Here is a 19,067-nt window from a genome sequence, read left to right as displayed (position 1 = left end):
ATGTCTAAGTTCACAACTGATCCATCTACTTTCACCCTTGTATTAATTGTTCCTTAATTATGTGCATTGAGAGTGCTGCAAAACATAACTTTGAATTCATTAGGCCAAATTCACCACTGACTTAAGTGGGAATAAAAGTGTTGAAGTCAATGAATTTAGCCCTTTAATTTCTGTGTGTTTTTATTTGTGTGTGTGTGTTAACCATAAAGTAGCTATTTGAAAACTCCTTATGTTCTAAACTGTGGTGATTCTTATTTTTTGTATACAGCTTGAAATATTGCATATTAGGCAATTTGAATTTGAAATACAGTATACTAGTGTGTTAGCCTTCAAGGTGAATCACTTCCTGTGTGATTGGTACTGCGTAAATCATCTTTATCCTGTCACTAATAAAAATGAAAAGCTTTGGTAATCAAATATTTTCAAGTGTATTTCTTCCCTAACAACTTAACCAGGGGCTTGAAAAATTTACCTAACACCAACTAGTTCGTTTTTTCTCTTGGTTGCCAAACTGAAATACATTGATTCCCCTTCTGCCCATCTCCTGCTTTCTAGGCATTCCTTAGTCCTGAAGACTTTGTCCTGTTGGCTGAACTGTGCCCCAGTTTAATGCCAGCCTCCCCCTTCCTCACCACACTTCTCCCTCCCACACAAATGCCAAATAAGTCATGCTTCTTCCTTCCTCAACGTAGAATTATTTCTTTTATTTATTACTGGGCATCCTCCAAAAATAAACCAGTTTATGCTAGCTCCTCTTTCTCCAGGGACTGAGGATAACTGCCTTTGCTCCAATCGCCCCTAGTACTCAACTTCTGCAGCAGATCCCATCTCCCAACCAACAGTCACTGCATGCTAATTTGATATTAATTGGATGCATTGTAGGCTTTTTTTTCTCCTCCCTCTGGTACTTGAGGAATTCTCATGAGCCCATTACAGCATGGGTGTAGAGTGAGAAGAGGAGTCTCAGCTGGCTGATCAGAACTCTAACATTTATCTTAGCAAATGAAAATCGTTACCATGACAACACATCGGCATTCATCAGCTCCTAAAACATAAAGACCCTATTTAGTAGAAGTGCAAATGTAAAAGATGAACCACTACCCTTTTCAGTACCTCTAATCAGGACTGAAGAATTAAAAATTAAGTTAGAAAGCCGTTCTGTTGTGAACAGATGGCTTTTCTTTATAGTCCTATAGGCACAAATTAAACATACATTTGTTGCCTTTTGACCACTTTGATCTTTACACTTTCTTTTCAAAACTAAGAAATTGTGCTGTACACAACTGTCTGCAAAAATTCCCCATATGTTAGAGCACCCATTTATTCTGAGGCTGCTGCCATGTATTGTGAGGTGCCATCACTCCTCTCAAGAAATTGTGGGAGTTTGGGGGCAAATTCCCATAATCCCCTTTGTTTCATCCCTAAATCTACTTTTGCACCATTTTTCTTTCTCGCTGTCATCTCACTACCAGCTACATGAATGCCATACTAATTAGCAGAGCTGTCCTGTCTGTTTTAAATACAGGGCAGGGCACTTTTTGGTGTTTGTGCAACCAAAGTGGTGGTTCTGAGTATGACTGCAAGAGAGAGAGACTCCAGCTGGTAGAGTTAGAAGCAGCTGAAGCAGGGACTGATGGGAGAGAGTAAAATAGTGCCCAGCTGGGCTCACCCATTCTGGACCCAGAACTGTGCAGGGAAGACACTCGCTCAGGGGGCACTTGGATCCAGATGGTGCCTCCCTCCCTCCCACCCTGTGGACTTGAGAGAAAACTGCAGAGTGGAGCCATCCAGACCCTCCAGCTGGTAGTGGTAGAAGCAGACAAAACAGGGGCCTTTTGGCCCTTTGGATATTCAGAGAACTTTCTACAGTTTTGACTGGACCATTTCTGCCCTGTGCTCGTTGGCTGTTTGCTCCCCCTCTTCTTCCCTCATAGTCTCTTCACCTCACTTTACTCCATACCTGCCCCTGTTATCCTCTTCTACTCTGTCCTGTCGTCTTCATCACCTTTCCCTCCCTTAGGTAACCCCTTCTCTTCCCCCTCCCCCCCCAAAAATTGTGGGACTAACATGACATTTTCTGTCATCATGTGGATCGCTGTGCTTTTATGTTGTACTCTTTCCCCACCCTGTGGCTGTCTGGTCTATCATAGATTGTAAGCTTTCTGAGGCAGGGACTGTCTACTACTGTTTATATAGTGCCTTGCACAATGGGGCTCCATTTTTGGTTAGGCCTTAGGCACTACCATAATAAATAAGAGAATGAACAACCGGAATACCTGAGGTATTTGTTGACCAACTGTACAGGGTGGAGCAGTGGTTTGGGGCCCATTCTACAAACATCAAGTGATAGGTCTGGACTGTGATGCAGGTCTGGGAAAACCAACAGCACCTCCAGAGCTTTTGGATGCAAAAGGACACTTTCCTGGAATTGTGTGATGAGCTCACCCCAGCACTGTAGTGCACAGATAACCAAACGAGAGCTGCTCTTACAGTGGAAAACTGGTAGCAATCACTGTCTGGAAATTTGCAACGGTAGATTACCTCCAATCGGGGAAATCAGTTGGGGGCTGGAAAATCGCTACCATGGAGGCAGTCATCATTCAGGTGTGCACGGCAGTTAAGCATGTTCTGCTCCTCAGGGTTGTCATGAAAAATGACAACTAGGAAATAATAGATGGATTTGATGCAATGGGCTTCCCTAACTGTGGTGAGGTGATAGAGGAGATGCATATTCCAATATTGGTCCCCCTGATCTTTCCTCTGAGTATGTAAACAGAAAGGGGTGGTTATGCAAGTGTTGGTGGATTACTGGGTATAATTTACTGACATCAGTGAAAGTCCACAGTACTCACATTTTTGAAAGTTGAAAGAAGGGACATACTTCCCAGACTATCCTATTGACATTAATGGGATTGCAATGCCAATTGTGATTCTCAAGAGTCCTTTGTTTCCCAGGCTCATGAAGCCATATACTGAGCATCTGGACAGAAGTAAGGACAGATTTAACTATTGTCTGAGCTGGTGCAGGATGGTTGGGAAGTGTGCTTCTGGAAGATGGAAGGAGATATCTCAGGATGAGTGTAGACCTCAGTGAGGAAAATATTCCGTTTATTGATGCATATTGTCTATTGCATAACATCTGCAAGGCCGGGGGAGGGGTGGAGGGGCATGCTTTTGCCAGAATGGAGGGATGAGGTGGACAAGCTGTCTGCTGGCTTTGAGCAGCCTGACACAAGATCAATTACTAGTGCCACCACGGGTGCTGTGTGATTGAGGGGAACGTTAGAAGCACACTTGGGCAGGATGCACTAGCCACACAGTTGTTACTTTTGTGTTAGTGCATATACAGTCATTGGTTTATCGATGAGGTTTATCGGTGTGGACATTGCTTTGGGGGATCTTCATATCTATTGGGAGGCAAAGAAAATCTGGGGTTTCACGAAGCAACTTTTTAAAAGCATCATTTACAAATTTTATTTTTGTTAAAAGAAGTGCAAGGTGAGGTCATACAGCTGCATCACAGTGAGCATCAAGGGTGTGTGTGTGTATGTATGTATGTATATAATTGTTCCATGGTGTAGAATGCCAGGGATACTGCTCTTGGGAGGATTGGGGTTCTGGGGCCCTTGGGGCAGGGGGAAGTCAAGGGGTGAATGGCACCAGCCAAAAGGAATTGTTCTCCAGGATGTGTAATGGCTGCTGGGTTGCTGACCGTGTAGGTGTTTTGATCAACTAGGGGCTCTAGCATCTGGGTCTGTTTCAAGAGCATCCTGATGTCTTTGGACACTCATTGGTCCTTCTGTGGTTTGAAGCAAGGAAATTTTTGGTGTTATGGTTGGTTGGTTGGGTTTTTTTTTTTTTGGGTGGGGGGGGGGGGGGACTGTTGCCTAGTACTGCCATTTCATGCTCTTGAAATAAAGCTGCCAGTTCAAAACATTGCCTGTGGCCATGTGTGGCTGCCATTTTGAGAGGGGGAATTGGGGGAATGGAAAGGAGGGAAGTCTTTTTTCAGGGGCAAACTATGGCTAGCACTACTGGGGCAGTCCTACTAAATTACACCTACCTGAGACCCTTTTAGCAGTGTTTACTTGGCTTTATGGGTCCTGCTGTGTCTGAAAGAGCACCTGGTTCTTCATCACAGCAGCATCTGCATCCCTGTTCTAAGCAATCTCTTTGGTTGCCAGTTCCAGATTGCCTTCCAACACAAGATGTCTGCATGCTTTGGCAGGAAGGTGGTGGGGTCCTGACTAATTATGGTATTCAGCTGTTCATAATAAGTATATTTCTTGGGGACAACAGACTAGAGATTATACTCCTTTGTTTTCTGGAAAGCCAGCTGCAGCCTGACACTGTCCATGCTGTACCCATGATCAAGGAAATCAAGAACCTATCTCTTAGACCATGTAGCAGCACGAGGGTGAGCTCAAGCCATACTGGGTAGGTGAGCATGCGAGATGGGCTAGCAGGAAAACAAGCATTGCCAAAACACACTGGGGATTTTAAATGGGGAGGGCAAAGGACGGGCTTTTGTTCGCTGCGGCTATGTTTACATTAGAATGCTACAGAAGTGAAAGGAACTCTTTCATTACTAGAGTAAACCCACCTCTCTGAGAGGTGGTAGCTAGGTTGACAGAAGTGATGTCTACACTGGGGTTCAAAAAAGAACTAGATAAATTCATGTTGGATAGGTCCATCAATGGCAATTAACCAGAATGGGTAGGGATGGAGTCCCTAGCCTCTGTTTGCCAGAAACTGGGAATGAGCAACAGGGGATGGATCACTTGATCATTACCCGTTCTGTTCTGTTCATTCCCTCTGGGGAACCTGGTATTGGCCACTGTTGGAAGACAGGATATTGAGCTAGATGGACCTTTGGTCTGATCAAGTACGGCGGTTCTTATGTTCTTATGTTTAGGTCAGCTTAATTACATTACACAGGCCTTGAATTTTTTAACCGACCTAACTTTGTGGTGTAGACAAGACTGCACATTTTTAAAAACCCATGGCAGAGAGACTGAGTCTGGATCTATAGACTCAGGCTTGTGCTACCATGTTAAAAGTAGTGGTGTAGACATTACAACAAAGGATGGAGTCTAGGGAGAGGGGTGGGCTTCACCAACCAAGCTCCAGCCCAAGTCGCAACGTCTACACTGCTGCTTTTAGCACCATAGCGTGAGTCTGTAGACCCGGCCTCTGAAGGCTTCATTGGCAATAAATGAGGGTTTTGTCAGAAGGATTCAAAACTGAGAGTGGAGGCTTGCAAAGCTGTGTTAAGTGTTTCGTTTCAGCACGACTACTACATCCTTCCCTCCTTTGAGCTGTGACTTGGATTACAAACAAATGGAGAAGAGGAGGGCTGCCAAAATGTCATCATTCTTGTCTGTCTAATTTGGAGGAGGCACAGAAGGTTACATTCACATACCAGTTTTTCTTGCTGTAGTAGTAACATACTGACATAATTAGACTTGCTGTAATTCTTCTTGAGTGATGGCACATGTCCATTCCACTTCAGATGTGTGCCCCCACAGCACCGGAGTCAGATTTTTTTTTTTTTTTCCCCTTAGCGGTACCTGTCAGGTGGTAAATGCACCTTCTGTTGCCTCCTGCTGCTCCATGATGGTATAAAGGGTGGAGTTGCCACAGATCCCTCTGTTCCTTTTTACTACCTATGTCCATAGTTGGAGAGGTTTACCTTGCTTCTGCAAGTTTCTCCCCTTTATAGGTGTTAGGGACTGAGACCTGGGTAGTCAGGCTTAGTGGCTGGAGCAGGAGACAGAAGCTGGGAGTTGGAGCCAAGGTCAGAGCCAGAGTCTGAAGCTGAATGCCAGGGTTGAGAGTCAGAGCTAGAATCAAATTCAGAGATTTGAGTCAAGTATCAGAGCTGGCATCTGAGTCAGAGAACAGGTGCAGGGCTCAGGAGTCAGGCAAGAAAGCAGGGTCCTATGTAGCAGGACCAGTTGCATGGACAACTTCCTATGCCCCCTTTCTAGCTTAAATAGAACAGCCAGATTGATGGATGGGACCAGGCGCTCCTCCCATCAGGACTGCTATGGTTATTGCCTCTCCTAGGATTAGGGTTCCATTAGCCACTGAGCCTGCCAGTCCTTGGCAACTCACTGGATGGCATCGGGGATACGGCGATTGCCTGGAGACCCCAGGACCTGGGTTCAGGACCCATGGATCCTCTCACTAGGGCATTTATCTTCTTTCTGTAAATAATTTGTGGTATTTGTTAGTTAGATTAGTATAAGTTTCCTTTGTTTCTTGGAGTGTTGGTTCCCTCTTATTTACAGGTGCTGACACCTGATACTGAGTTATGCCTCATCTCAGTGTTTAAGCCTTGTGCCAGCTGCAAGAAATCTATGCCGGTGAGTGACACTCATTCCACCTTCTTTAAGTGCCTTGGAGAGGGTCACATTAGAGATTACTGCCAGATTTGCAAGGATTCCAAGCCCCAGACAAAAAAGTACAGAGAGATGGCACAACACCAACATGAACATAAGAATGGCCATACTGGGTCAGATCAGTATCCTGTTTTCCAATAGTGCTTGGTGCCAGATGCTACAGAGGGAGCAAACAGAGCAGGGCGATTTATCGAGTGATCTATCCCCTGTTGTCCAGTCCCAATTTTAGCATGTTTCTAATGGTCAGGTGACTCATGGTCATCCTCGGAGCCTGAGGTAGGCTCATATGCCCCTCCTGAGACACATGACAGCACTCTCATTCTCCTTCAAGGAAATTTGGTTATTGGTACCCACTAGATGGACAGAGATAAGGACCCTTGGAGCAGTCATGGCCGGAGTCCTATGCTGTATCCATGGCCTTACTGGAACCCTTGGGACATGCCTCCTATTTCCAGATCTTCCCTGGTTCCTAAGACTTGTAGATCTTTGGACAGGATGTATGAGTTCACATGAGGTGATCGAGGAGGTTGTCTTCAATACCAGTGTCAGTATCAAATAAACCTCCAACAATTGCAAGTTTAGGAACCTCCACCCACTAGACTGCAGGAGGATCAGCTTCCATCTCCTTTGCATTCTTCCTCATTATCACCTGATGGGACTGTAGCTCCTTGGGATACTTCATCTGCTCAAGATGACTACAGGGCTTACTAAGCTCTTTTAAAGAGAATAGCTACATCTCACAATATCCCTGTTGAGGTGGTCCAGGAGAGTTCTCAAACTTGTGGGCATTCTGGATTTAGCAGCACCTCCTAGAGTGGCTCTGCCTATCAGTGATGCCATACTAGGGCCTACCAAATCCTTGTTACAAAAGCTGTCCTTTCTGTTTATAACAGCTAAGAGAACTGAGAGGGTATCAGTCCCTTCTCAAGGCTATGAACATTTTTATACCCATTCCTCACAAAGTTACTTAGTTGGCTTGACAGTCAATGAAAGAGCACGTCAGGGTTGCCCCCCTTTTACTCTCAAAGGACAAGGATGCAAAAAAAGTACATATTTGGTAGAAAAATTTATTCCACATCTGGTCTACAATTTTGCATTGCTAACCAACAAGCATTATTTGCCAGGTACAATTTCTCCTTCTGGGATAATGTGCTGAAATTCTTAGACAAGTTGCCAGAGGATGCCAGATAGGAATTCCAGGTTCTGTTAAATGAGGGCAAGCTCATGACTCTCACCTTTCTGCAAGCATCCTTAGATGGGCAGTTTGGTGGCTAGAGCCATGGCATCTGTAATACCTATGTGCAGATGTTCACGGCTTCAATCCTTGGGTCTTCCACAGAAGGTCCAGCAGACAATCCCTTTCAATCCCTATGTTCTTCTTATATCAGACAGATGAGATACTCCGTGCCTTTCCATAAAACACAGCAATTCCTCCCTCAGTTTCTGCAGAGATACTTGCCTTTCCTACTGAGACAGCCTGACCAATCTACAAGATGAGGCAAAAATCACCTCCTCCTTAGTTTTCTTCTTTGGTGGGTTCCTCCAGACAATCATGAAATCCCACGCAGTCTGTTTGACTACCTTGTTGAGGACAGAGTACCAGATCATGATGATCCAGTTTGTACATCCCTAAATATATTTCACTTTCTATGTGCTTGGTTCCATATTACCACAGATCAGTGGGTCCTAAGTACTGTGGAACAGGAATGTACCTTGCAATTTATTTCCATTCCTCCTCCCAACCCCCTTCCGGGACCACTCTCTTGAGGATGTCCTCTTCTGAGAAGTATAGATTCTTCTCCATTTGGGCACTATAGAAGAAGTTCCCTCCTCTTCAGTGAGGGAAGGTTTTCTATTCACACTACTTCCAATTTCCAAAGGCAAAAGGAAGTCTCAGATTCATCCTGGACTTGCACAATTTGAACAAATATATAAGAAAATACAGTTTCACATGGTCACCCTAGCCTCCATTATCCCCTCCTTTGATCCCAGCAACTGGTACACTGCCCTTGACTTGAATTATGCGTATTTCCATGTGGCAATCCATCAAAGCCATAGGAGATTCCTAAGATTTCTGGTGAATGACATCCTTTGTCAGTTTAGTCCAACCCTTCAGCCTGTCCCCTGTCCTGTGGGATTTTGTAAAATGCATGGAAGTGATAGCTGCCTTTCCTAAGGAAAGCAGGGGTATAAGTATTTCCTTACTCGGACAACTGTTTGATACAAGGTCAATCCAAGCTCCAAATAGAAGTCAGTTTATCCAGGATCTGAGCCCTCTTCAGTGTGATAGGTCTGTTGATTAATGAGAACAAGTCAATCTTCTCCCCTGTTCAGAGAACAGAATTGATGGGGGTGATTCTGAATTCTACCACAGCCAGAGCATTCCTACCTTGAGTCAGATTCCAGACAATGTTTAACATTTCCACATATCTTAAAGCCCATCTGCTTATAACATTAAGAAGCTGTCTCTCACTACTGGGGCACATGGCCTCCCACATGTATAAGGTTTGGCATGACAGATCTCATTTGAGGATGTTGCAGGGTTGGTTAAAGTCCACACTCACCCTGGTTTGTCACTTATTTGACATGCTGATTCCAGTTCCTGCAGGGAGTGCTAGCCTCACTGGACTGGTTGATGGATCCAGCCAACTTATATACGGTAATTGCATTCGACCCACTCTTACCCAGTTGACTATGGTTATGGACGTGTCTTTTCTAAGTTAGGGAGCTCATCTAGGAAATCTACCAACTCCGTCTATGGCCTCATCAAGATTTGGCTCTCCACATAAATGTGTGGGAGTTGTATGCCATTCATCTGTCCTATTGGGCTTTTCTCCCTCACGTCATGGGAGAGTCTCTGCGAGACCTCAGACAACACTAGGGCAATGTTCTGTGTGAATAGGTGGGGAGGGGCCAGATCTGACCATCTCTGCCAAGAGGCAGAACATCTTTGGGAGTTTTGTATCACCAATATAATTCATTTAAAAGCCTCCCACCTTTCTGGTATTCAGAACAGCTGGGAGATTGTCTGAGCAGATCGTTGAGCCAGGATCATGAATGGTCTCTCAGGTGGGATATCATGAGATTCATTTTTCAAAGCTAGGGGCGTCCCTCATATAGACTTGTTTGCTACTTGTTTCAACAGAAAAGCCAACTTTCTTATACCAGGGCAAGTCTCAATCAGGAATCTGACGGACGCTTACCTACTGTCCGGGAGAGACAGACTGCTGTATCCCTACCCTCCCATTCCACTCCTTGTCGGTGTTGTTCAAAATCACGCAAGATCACGTTTGCATGCATCTCATAGCACCCCCAGTGGCCTTGCCAACATTGGTTCTCCAGTTTGCTGAGCTTATCAGCTAGGGCTTTTTTGATGCTACCTTCAGAACCTGATCTGATCTCCCAGGACCACAGCTGTCTGCTACATCCCACAACTCTCAATTTTACGGATTGGTTTACATCATGGTTAATCATGGAGTTTTAGGGAAATATACAAAACATACTCCTGACTAGCAGAAAGCCATCTACGAGATACACTTACCTGTTAAAATGGAAACGGTTCTCCTTAGTCAAAGCCAAAGGGTGTTCTGTCAATCCTGACCTCTATCCAACAAGTTTGGGATTGTTTGTTCCATGTGAAACAACAAGGACTATTGATTACGTCCATCAGCATTTTCCGGGCAGCTATCTTTGCTTTTTACCCACCAATTGTGAACCATTCAGTGTTTTCTAATCTTATATCTGTCAGATTCTTAAGGGTCTGTTATTGGTTATATCCCCATATCATGGTTCCCATTTCTCCCTGGAACTTTAAATCTGGTGCTAACTAAGTTAATGGGTCCCCCTTTTGAACCAATGGCTGCTTGCTCTTTGCTGTATCTCTCTATGATAGTAGTGTTTTTGGTAGCTATTGACTCCTTGAGAAGGGTGGCGGAGTTATGAGCGTTGGTAGTTGACCCTTATTACAGTTTTTTATAAAGAAAAAGTATACTTACATCTGCATCTGAAATTTCTGACTAAAGTAGTATCAGAATTCCACCTCAATTCAGCCATTAACTTGCCAACTTTTTCCTAAGCCCAATTCTCATAAGGATGAGGAGAGACTACATACCTTGGATATTAGGAGGGCATTGGCTTTTTACTGTGACAGAACTAGGTCTTTTAGATTGTCATCACAGCTGTTTGTGTCAGCTGTAGACAGGATGAAAAGCCTTCCAGTCTCGACACAGAGGATTTCATTGTACATTTCATTCTGCATACATCGGTGCTATGACATTGCCAATGTATGATCTCCAAGATCCTAAGCAGTTTTTGCAGCTTTTTTTGGCTCAAATGCCTATATCAGACATTTGTAAGCTGAAACTTGGTTATTGGTGCATATCTCACTATTGCAGAGATGATGCCAAGTTTGGACAAGTGATTCTTCAGTTGTTATTGAGGTAGATTCCAAAACCCACCTCCTGATTGAACTGCTTGTTAGTCACCTGAAGGGAAATGGACATGTGCAATTAGTCAAAGTAAAAAAAAAAAAACTGTTAAACTGTTTTGTAAGTTTTGTTCTTCAAGATACGTTGCACATGTCCATGCCATGACCCACCCTTCTTCCCCTCTATCAGAGTTAGTCTGGTAAGAAAGAACTGAGGTGGGTCTGGGGCAGCTGTGCCTTTCATACCATCATGCATGAGGACAAGGCAACTGGGCGCATGTAATGCCATACTGGAGATTTTTTCCTAGTGGTACCCAACTCTAGTGCACTTGGTATGCACACACTTGAATGGATGTGTGCAAAACATCTTGAACAATAGTCACAGTACAGGTTAGTAGCAGTGTCCAAAGGTCCCATCAGTCCACATAGTGCTAGATGCTATACAAACATAATTAGATATGGTCTCTGTCCTGAAGAGCTGGGCACCTAATTAAAGAGCAGCCATAAGTGAGCCTAAAAACAGCTGAAAAAAATGAAGATGGAAGTAATAAAATCATATAGTAACACAGATTAATAACATTTGCAACTTTGGTTCTGAATCCATTTAAAGTCTTTTAATAAGCCATAACCCCCTAGTTTCCTGTAGTTATTTCTGTTCCTTCCAGCTTCCCAGGAGAAAAAGATGTGAGGTCCACTGCCTGTTATTTTTTGTAGCCAAGAAAGCAAATAACTTGTCAAGTTTTCAACTTTTCACCTCTGAAATCCACTTTGACAGCCTTGTGTTGGGTTAATTGTGATAGATTTTCTTTCAGTGCTGTAGTTAAGCATTGCTGTCAGTCAGTATTACTTATGCCTGTCATGAGGTGATACATGAAATGAAACATTGTTGGTTTTGCCCCCTACTTTGTCTTATTTTTACCCTCGAGCTCTGATTTCATGGCCTTACCACTTATTAATGCTTTCTCTCCCAAAGAAACTCAAATACTTGGCTGGTCAGTAATTGTGACACATCTAACATGGCTTCACAATAACTAGATTTACTTTTTGCAGGTTAAAGGAAGTTAGCCTTTCGTATCCACTGGTGAATTTATAGGAATGACCGTGACTTCAAGTCATGTTCAGCCCAGTTCCCATCTAGGGATACAGTTGTGATGACAGCTGAAATTTCAGCTGCCTGGCCTGGAGTGTGCATAGTTGGTTGGGTAAGATGAATGGGAAAAATAGAATACAAAGTATCCTGCCTGTGTACTTCGCAAAAGCAATAAAAATGCAGAGTCCAGCTCCGCTAAACAAAGACTAAGGGAAGGAAGTGAGGACATGAGGATGATTATATCCAAGATCATCAGCTTTTGACTAGGAAGAATGTCTTTAAAATCACAGTATAAAACCATGTAATGTTTCCTTACCCCAAAAAGCAACTTGCATTGTTCAGCACTCTTGAAGGTGGGTGGGACATTACTAGTAGAATTAAACCTGGGGGATCCTAGTAAGTATGCAGCTGTGGTGGATCTGTATTTTATAGACAAGCAAAAAAAGAAAGCGGGGGGCGGGGGTTTGGTTTTTTTGTTTTTGTTTTTGGAGGGGAGGAATATTAATTTCTTAGAAGAGCAGCGGTAGACACTTAGATACTGTTGTGTGGCATGGGGTCTCTTTCTCTTTCTTTCTTTTTTTTTTTTTAAATGCTTATATTTGCGTTAAGTGAAGCCTGGCATATGAGCATTGTTATGATGTTCCCAACTTCTTCCATAAGGCAGCTCTTGGTTGGGAGAATGATGGAAAAGGCTGGAATGAGTCATAAGACACAGTATGGCTTACTGCTGATGTTTTTCACAAAACTGTAGTCTGCCGCTATTTAATTATTCTTTTCTTTTCTAGCCGTTTCATCCTATGGTTAATCTGGAATGCTCCAGGGATTTTCGACCATTTCTATGTGCCCTATATGCTCCAGTCTGTATGGAGTATGGACGTGTCACTCTCCCATGTCGCAGGCTTTGTCAACGTGCATACAGCGAATGTTCCAAACTCATGGAGATGTTTGGCGTCTCTTGGCCAGAGGATATGGAATGCAGCAGGTTAGCAGATCTGTTTTTTCAGAACCACCATCTAAAAAAATTTAAAGTGTTCCAGGATGTTTTAAAATGTCTCTCTTCCAGTCCAGCAACATGTTTTCCACTACAAACAATAACCCTATTTTTCCTTCCTTTGTTTAGTGTATCAGCTTGTTTCCTGGGAAGGAAACTACTTTCATATTTCTCTCATTTCCCCACACACGCCCACATGCCGAAAATATCTATATGTGATTAGGGTAAATTAAGTGTGATATTTTAAAAGGAATTGGTATGCCAGTTCCATTTTATTTTCTTCCCCCACACTGTTTTGACCAGTGCGCCAGTCTGGTTAAAGCTGTACTAGATAGCCATAGCTGACATTTTATACCTTTTAAAACCAGTCTTGTAAAATTGTACTCAACTGAAGTGAGTACATTTTAGTCTTTTGTGTTTAATGGAGAGTAAAATATCACTTAAAAAAATACTTATTTCAAAAAGCAAGCACCCCCGGAGAGAAGGCAAACAAAACATTTCTGTTTTACTTTAAGGACGTAGCTTTGTGGCACATTGAGCAGATGATGATCACAGTCTACTTCAGAGTATATGCATGCTGTGTGTAGCTTAGGGTTACCATACGTCCGGATTTCCCCGGACATGTCTGGCTTTTTGGTCCTCAAATCCCCGTCCGGGGGGAATTTCCAAAAAGTCGAACATGTCCGGGAAATAGGGAGGCATAAGCCAGGGTCCGCCCGGCCCCAGCACGACCCGCCGGGTCTGCAGCGCAGCCCAGCCACCCCGGCTACATTGTAGCGAGCTCGGGCGGGGGGGTGGGGGGCGCAGCCACAGAAGGTGGCGGAGGGGCCGCTGCTGCCCCCGCAGCCAGACGCACCGCGCACCCCAGCCAAGCCCGCAGGGCCACAGGGAGGCCGGGCCCAGCCAGCGGCTTGGGCTTCCCTTGCGGGCGGGGACCCCCCCGGCCACTGGGGGACCCTTCCTACGGCCCCGCCGCCCCGCATGGCTCGGAACCCGGTGCCGCGGGAGCTGTTTCCGGCGGGGACAGACGGGCCAGGGAACGTGCTCAGCGGTGGCAGGAAGGAGGCTGCAGGGCGGGGAGTGTGGCGTGTGCCAGGGCTGCAGGGACCCGCGCCGCCCCGGTTGCCGCTGAGCGTCCGAAGCCCCCGACAGGCAGAGGCTGCTGAGGGAGCAGGGCAGGCAGGCGGGGGGCACAGAGGCTGCAGGGGCAGGGCAGGTGGGGGGGAGCAGGGGTCACAGAGGCTGCAGGGCAAGGCGGGGGGTACAGAGGCTGCAGGGCGAGTGAGGAGCGGGGGTCACAGAGGCTGCAGGTCGGGGGGTGCAGAGGCTGCAGGGCAAGTGGGGAGCAGGGGTCACAGAGGCTGCAGGGGCGGCGGGGGTGCGGAGGCTGCAGGGTGAATGGGGAGCAGAGAAGCACTTAGCAACCCCCACCAAGATCAGAGTGGGAGGCAGGGGGGGGAATGCAGGGTGCTCAGAGGAGGGGGCAGAGTTGGGGCAGGAACTTTGGGGAAGGGAAGGGGTGGGTTTGGGGCGGGGCCAGGGATGGGGAAGGGGCGGAGTTGGGGAAGGGGCAGGGCCCCCTTGGAGTGTCCTCATTTTTCAGTGTTGAAATATGATAACCCTAGTGTAGCTTAAACTTGCCTCCTTCCTGATTTTTTTTATTTTTATTGGTCACTCCAGTGACTATAATGAAACACGGGCACAGATAAGAGGAAATGGTCCCTGAATGGAGTGGAAAGGGAGCTGACCTTAGAGATCTGTGGTGAGGTTAAAATTAAGGCAGACTAGAGTTTGCTTTTTTTGCCAAAGCATTGGTACTGTACTGTAAGGGCTCCCTTGTGCTGATGAGAATCCAGGGGAGACTTTGAGAACCTAATGGCAAAGACTGCCCCAATTCCAGACTCTGGAGAGGGGTCTAGTTCCTCCAAGTCATCCTATTCCTCAGGTCCCCATCCCAAGAATATGAGCATCCATTCCCTATCTGCTGTGTCCAGTAAGTCCCACACACTCCATCCGCTTTCACTTATGGCATTAGGGAAGAGAGCTCAGTGTCAACATTCCAGAAATCCAATGCCAACTCTTGTTTGAGCTACTTTTTAACAGCGTGTAACCTTTTTCTCTGTAATTCCTCTATCCTTTAGTTCGTTTAAAAGTGGTATTGGTCTACAGATGGCTGAGCATTCTTTGCCAGTTTCAAGTATATGTAAAAGTTGGGGGGGAGGAGGATTCGGGGGGAGGGAGACTTTTTTTTTTGTTAGTGACTCATTCCTAATTTTCCAAAAAGACTGTTTTTTAAACTTAGATCTTGCCTAATCTAACTTTCCCATGATCCCTACTACTGTTACAACTGCAATAGTACTGTAGACAGTGTTGTCAGTGCCAAGCATTCAAAAGTCATGAGTCAGACCCTCAAACTGTGAGGTTTTTTTAATTGTTGTCTTCCAGTTTTTGAACCAACCCACAATGTGTGTGTGTCTCTCTCTCTCAGGTTCAAAATGGAACCTTAAGCACATAAAAATTGGACCTCCTTGCTGGCTGCTCAAAGGAGGACTCCACTTACTCTCTCCTAGCCTCTGGGGTTGGAAGCTGCTATTCTACGAGCCTTCCCTCTTCCTTTTGAGCTCTCCTCAGCCCCCACCCTCATTCTCCTCTTGTACCTCTTCAGTGTCCCTCCTGCTTTTCATGTTCTTGTGTTCTACCCTGTTTTTCCCCAGAACCCCCTCAACCTTTTCCCCTACACATCAATAGTTCCATTGCACTATGCATTACCCTGACCTATCCCTGGCTCTTCACATTCCAGTATCTCCACTCAGTCTCTTCTTGCTAACCATGTTTGCCTTCTGCCTCTCTTTGGCTTTTCTACTGCTCCTGGCAATTCCTTGTCTCCTCAGTGTCTGTCTAGATACCTAACCTTAGTGGCTTTAGTCTTATTGAAAATGGTGAGAATTGGTGACCATATTACTAGACAGACTTACTCCCAGAGAGTCTACCGTCTTCTTGCAGAGACTCTCATAAAATGGCAACCGTCTTGCCTGGTATCCACCTCATTGAAAGAAATGGAAGGTGTACACCTTGGATAAGGGAACTTTCATGAGAGAAGGCAAGAATGGGGCAATCAAGTGACAGATTTAAAGAGTTACAAGACTTGCAATAAAATTGACTTGCAACACTGGGTAGAGAAAAGAATATACTTTGTTTTTAAGAAAGGTGTATAGCTGCCAGTAGTACTTAGCTGCTATCGGATGCAAAACTAAAGCTCTGCCTTAACTACGGTGCTGCTGCCACACTACCATAATACTTTGCTTGGCAACTTTTTAAAATTAAAACATGAAATGTATAATCTTGTTTTATGGCAAATTAAAGCAGTCATTTTTACAAACACTGTAAACTATTCATGATGAGAGACTTGGCATTTTGTGTGTCTACAGCACTAAGCACCCTGACAGAGCTTAAATCCCAATTCAGCAAAGCATTTATGTATATGCTAAGCATGTGAGTAGCCCTACTGAGTCACCTTTGTGAGACTACTCAGGCTGAAATTTAAGCATCTACTTAAATGCTGTGCTAAATCAGGCTATACCCAGTAATAGAGAGGGAGAATCAAATTATGTCCATATGATTCACAGATTACCTTTTTTGTGTAGATTTTTAGTTTTCCATCCAGTTGTTTTCTAAAGCTAGAGATATAAAGAAGAACAGGATATCTAGAGTATGGGTAAATATACATATATAATTCCCATAATTTTTTTTTTTTTTTTAGATTCCCGGACTGTGATGAGCCTTACCCTCGTCTCGTAGACCTCAATTTAGCTGGAGAGCCCACAGAAGAGGCCCCAATGGCAGTGCAGAGGGACTATGGCTTTTGGTGTCCCCGGGAGTTGAAAATAGACCCTGATCTGGGTTATTCTTTCCTGAGGGTACGAGACTGTTCCCCTCCTTGTCCAAATATGTACTTTAGGCGTGAAGAGCTCTCCTTTGCCCGATATTTCATCGGAGTGATTTCCATCGTCTGCCTTTCTGCTACCTTGTTTACTTTTTTAACTTTTCTGATTGATGTCACAAGATTCCGTTATCCAGAAAGACCCATTATATTTTATGCTGTCTGTTACATGATGGTGTCATTAATTTTCTTCATTGGCTTTTTGCTTGAGGACCGAGTAGCGTGCAATGCATCTAGCCCTGCACAGTACAAGGCTTCCACAGTGACACAGGGCTCGCATAACAAAGCTTGCACCATGCTTTTCATGGTGCTGTATTTCTTTACCATGGCTGGCAGTGTTTGGTGGGTCATTCTTACCATCACATGGTTCTTGGCAGCTGTGCCAAAGTGGGGCAGTGAAGCAATTGAGAAGAAAGCATTGCTCTTCCATGCCAGTGCATGGGGCATTCCAGGAACTCTAACCATCATCCTTTTAGCAATGAATAAAATTGAAGGTGACAATATTAGTGGCGTGTGTTTTGTTGGCCTCTATGATGTGGATGCATTACGATATTTTGTTCTTGCCCCCCTCTGCCTGTATGTTGTGGTTGGAGTTTCTCTGCTGCTAGCTGGCATTATCTCTCTCAATCGGGTTCGCATTGAAATCCCATTAGAAAAAGAGAACCAGGACAAGCTGGTGAAGTTCATGATCCGGATTGGCGTGTTCAGTGTTCTGTACCTCGTTCCACTCTTGGTTGTAATTGGCTGCTATTTCTATGAGCAGGCTTTCCGAGGTGTGTGGGAGACAACATGGATACAAGAACGCTGCAGAGAATATCACATCCCATGTCCATATCAGGTGAGGAAATTGATACGCGATATTCAGGAATGCAAAGAAATGAGAAGGGAGGGGATTCTGTAGGTATTTAACTATCTATTGCTGAAAAGCAGCTGCTGCTCCTGGTGGGGAGGGTTTTTGCCATTATTTATGTTCTATTAATCAATGCATTGATTAATCTTCAAAAAGGCTGTTACAGGACAATTCTGTGGATGCAGCAAATGTGCAGTGCACCTTTTTGACAGAGCCTTGAAGAATTCTGACCTTTTTTGTTATAGTCAATGGGATTTATAATGCTTTTTCTCTTAGTTTCTTGGGTTTTTTTGTTTGTTTTTATTTATGGCACCCACAAGAGGACAGAGGAAGGAGCCCTTTTATACCAATTCCAAGAGCGGGGTCATGGGGCTTGTCTTTTGAAGGGGGAACAAGTGTTTGTTTCAAGCCTTGCCCTAAAGGGAAGTCTAATGTGCAACTGAATTTCATCAATGGTCTGCTTGTTAACAATTTCTAAGGGTTTTGTGGTCTACTGTAGCTGTACCTAATGATGTTTTAGTGATTCTCAAGTGGGGTACGCGTATCCCTGGGGGTATGCAGGGGGTCTTCCAGGGGGTACGTTAACTCATCTAGATATTTGTCTAGTTACACAGTGGGCAACATAAAAAGCGCTAACAAAGTCCATACAAACTAAAATTTCATACAGACAATGACTTGTTTATACTGCTCTAAATATTATACACAGAAATGTAAGTGCAATATGTATATTCCAATTGATTTTATAATTATATGATAAAGAGAAAGTAAGCAACTTTTCAGTAATAGTGTGCTGTAACACTTTTTTGTATTTTTATTTCTGATTTTGGAAGCCAGTAGCTTTTAACTGAGGTGAAACTTGGGGGTACGCAAGACAAATCAGACTCCTGAAAGAGGTACAGTAGTCTGGAAAGGTTGAGAGCCACTGTTTTAGACCACAGATTTCCATGTCGCTTTCAGGAAACCCATATATGTTTCAAAAACAATTGTGTAAAATCTTATCTGAAATAACCTGTACAGAAAGTCAGAGTTTGTAGTTCATCAGGTTTATTTTTAAAGAACAGGTTTGGCTTGTCATTGTTTGATACAGTTACCATGTAAGCAAATACCATGGAGAATACTAGATGCCAGACTCTCCACTGTTACACCAGTTTGATGGTGGTCTAATTAGATTTAGAAAGAAGAGGAAAATCGGGCTCTGAGAGTAGTCGATCAGATGAAGCGTAGTTTCTTTTATTGTGCTAAAGTGGTTGTGGCAAAACATTGAGTTTCTAAAGCATTCAGAATGTTAGTTGCTAGAGCATGATCTCTATTTTGCATCTCAATGGAAAGCATTTCACAATACTTTATTTGAAGGGGGTTCTATAAC

At 44.3% G+C, this 19,067-nt stretch overlaps 1 protein-coding gene across 3 annotated transcripts in view; it reads left to right on the top strand.

The window, feature by feature from the left end:
* FZD3 (frizzled class receptor 3) overlaps positions 1 to 19,067 on the top strand; it is an 80,640-nt gene that overhangs the window by 31,909 nt on the left and 29,664 nt on the right. For all 3 annotated transcript variants that reach the window (XM_054021342.1, XM_054021344.1, XM_054021345.1), the window contains 2 exons: positions 12,706 to 12,902; positions 16,672 to 17,689. In XM_054021342.1, coding sequence (XP_053877317.1) covers positions 12,706 to 12,902; positions 16,672 to 17,689 — 1,215 coding nt within the window. The remainder of the gene's footprint in view (positions 1 to 12,705; positions 12,903 to 16,671; positions 17,690 to 19,067) is intronic.

The sequence above is a fragment of the Malaclemys terrapin genome, chromosome 3 (assembly GCF_027887155.1).
Source record: "Malaclemys terrapin pileata isolate rMalTer1 chromosome 3, rMalTer1.hap1, whole genome shotgun sequence".
NCBI classification, from domain to species: domain Eukaryota; kingdom Metazoa; phylum Chordata; order Testudines; family Emydidae; genus Malaclemys; species Malaclemys terrapin.
This window is presented reverse-complemented; position numbering and strand designations above follow the sequence as displayed.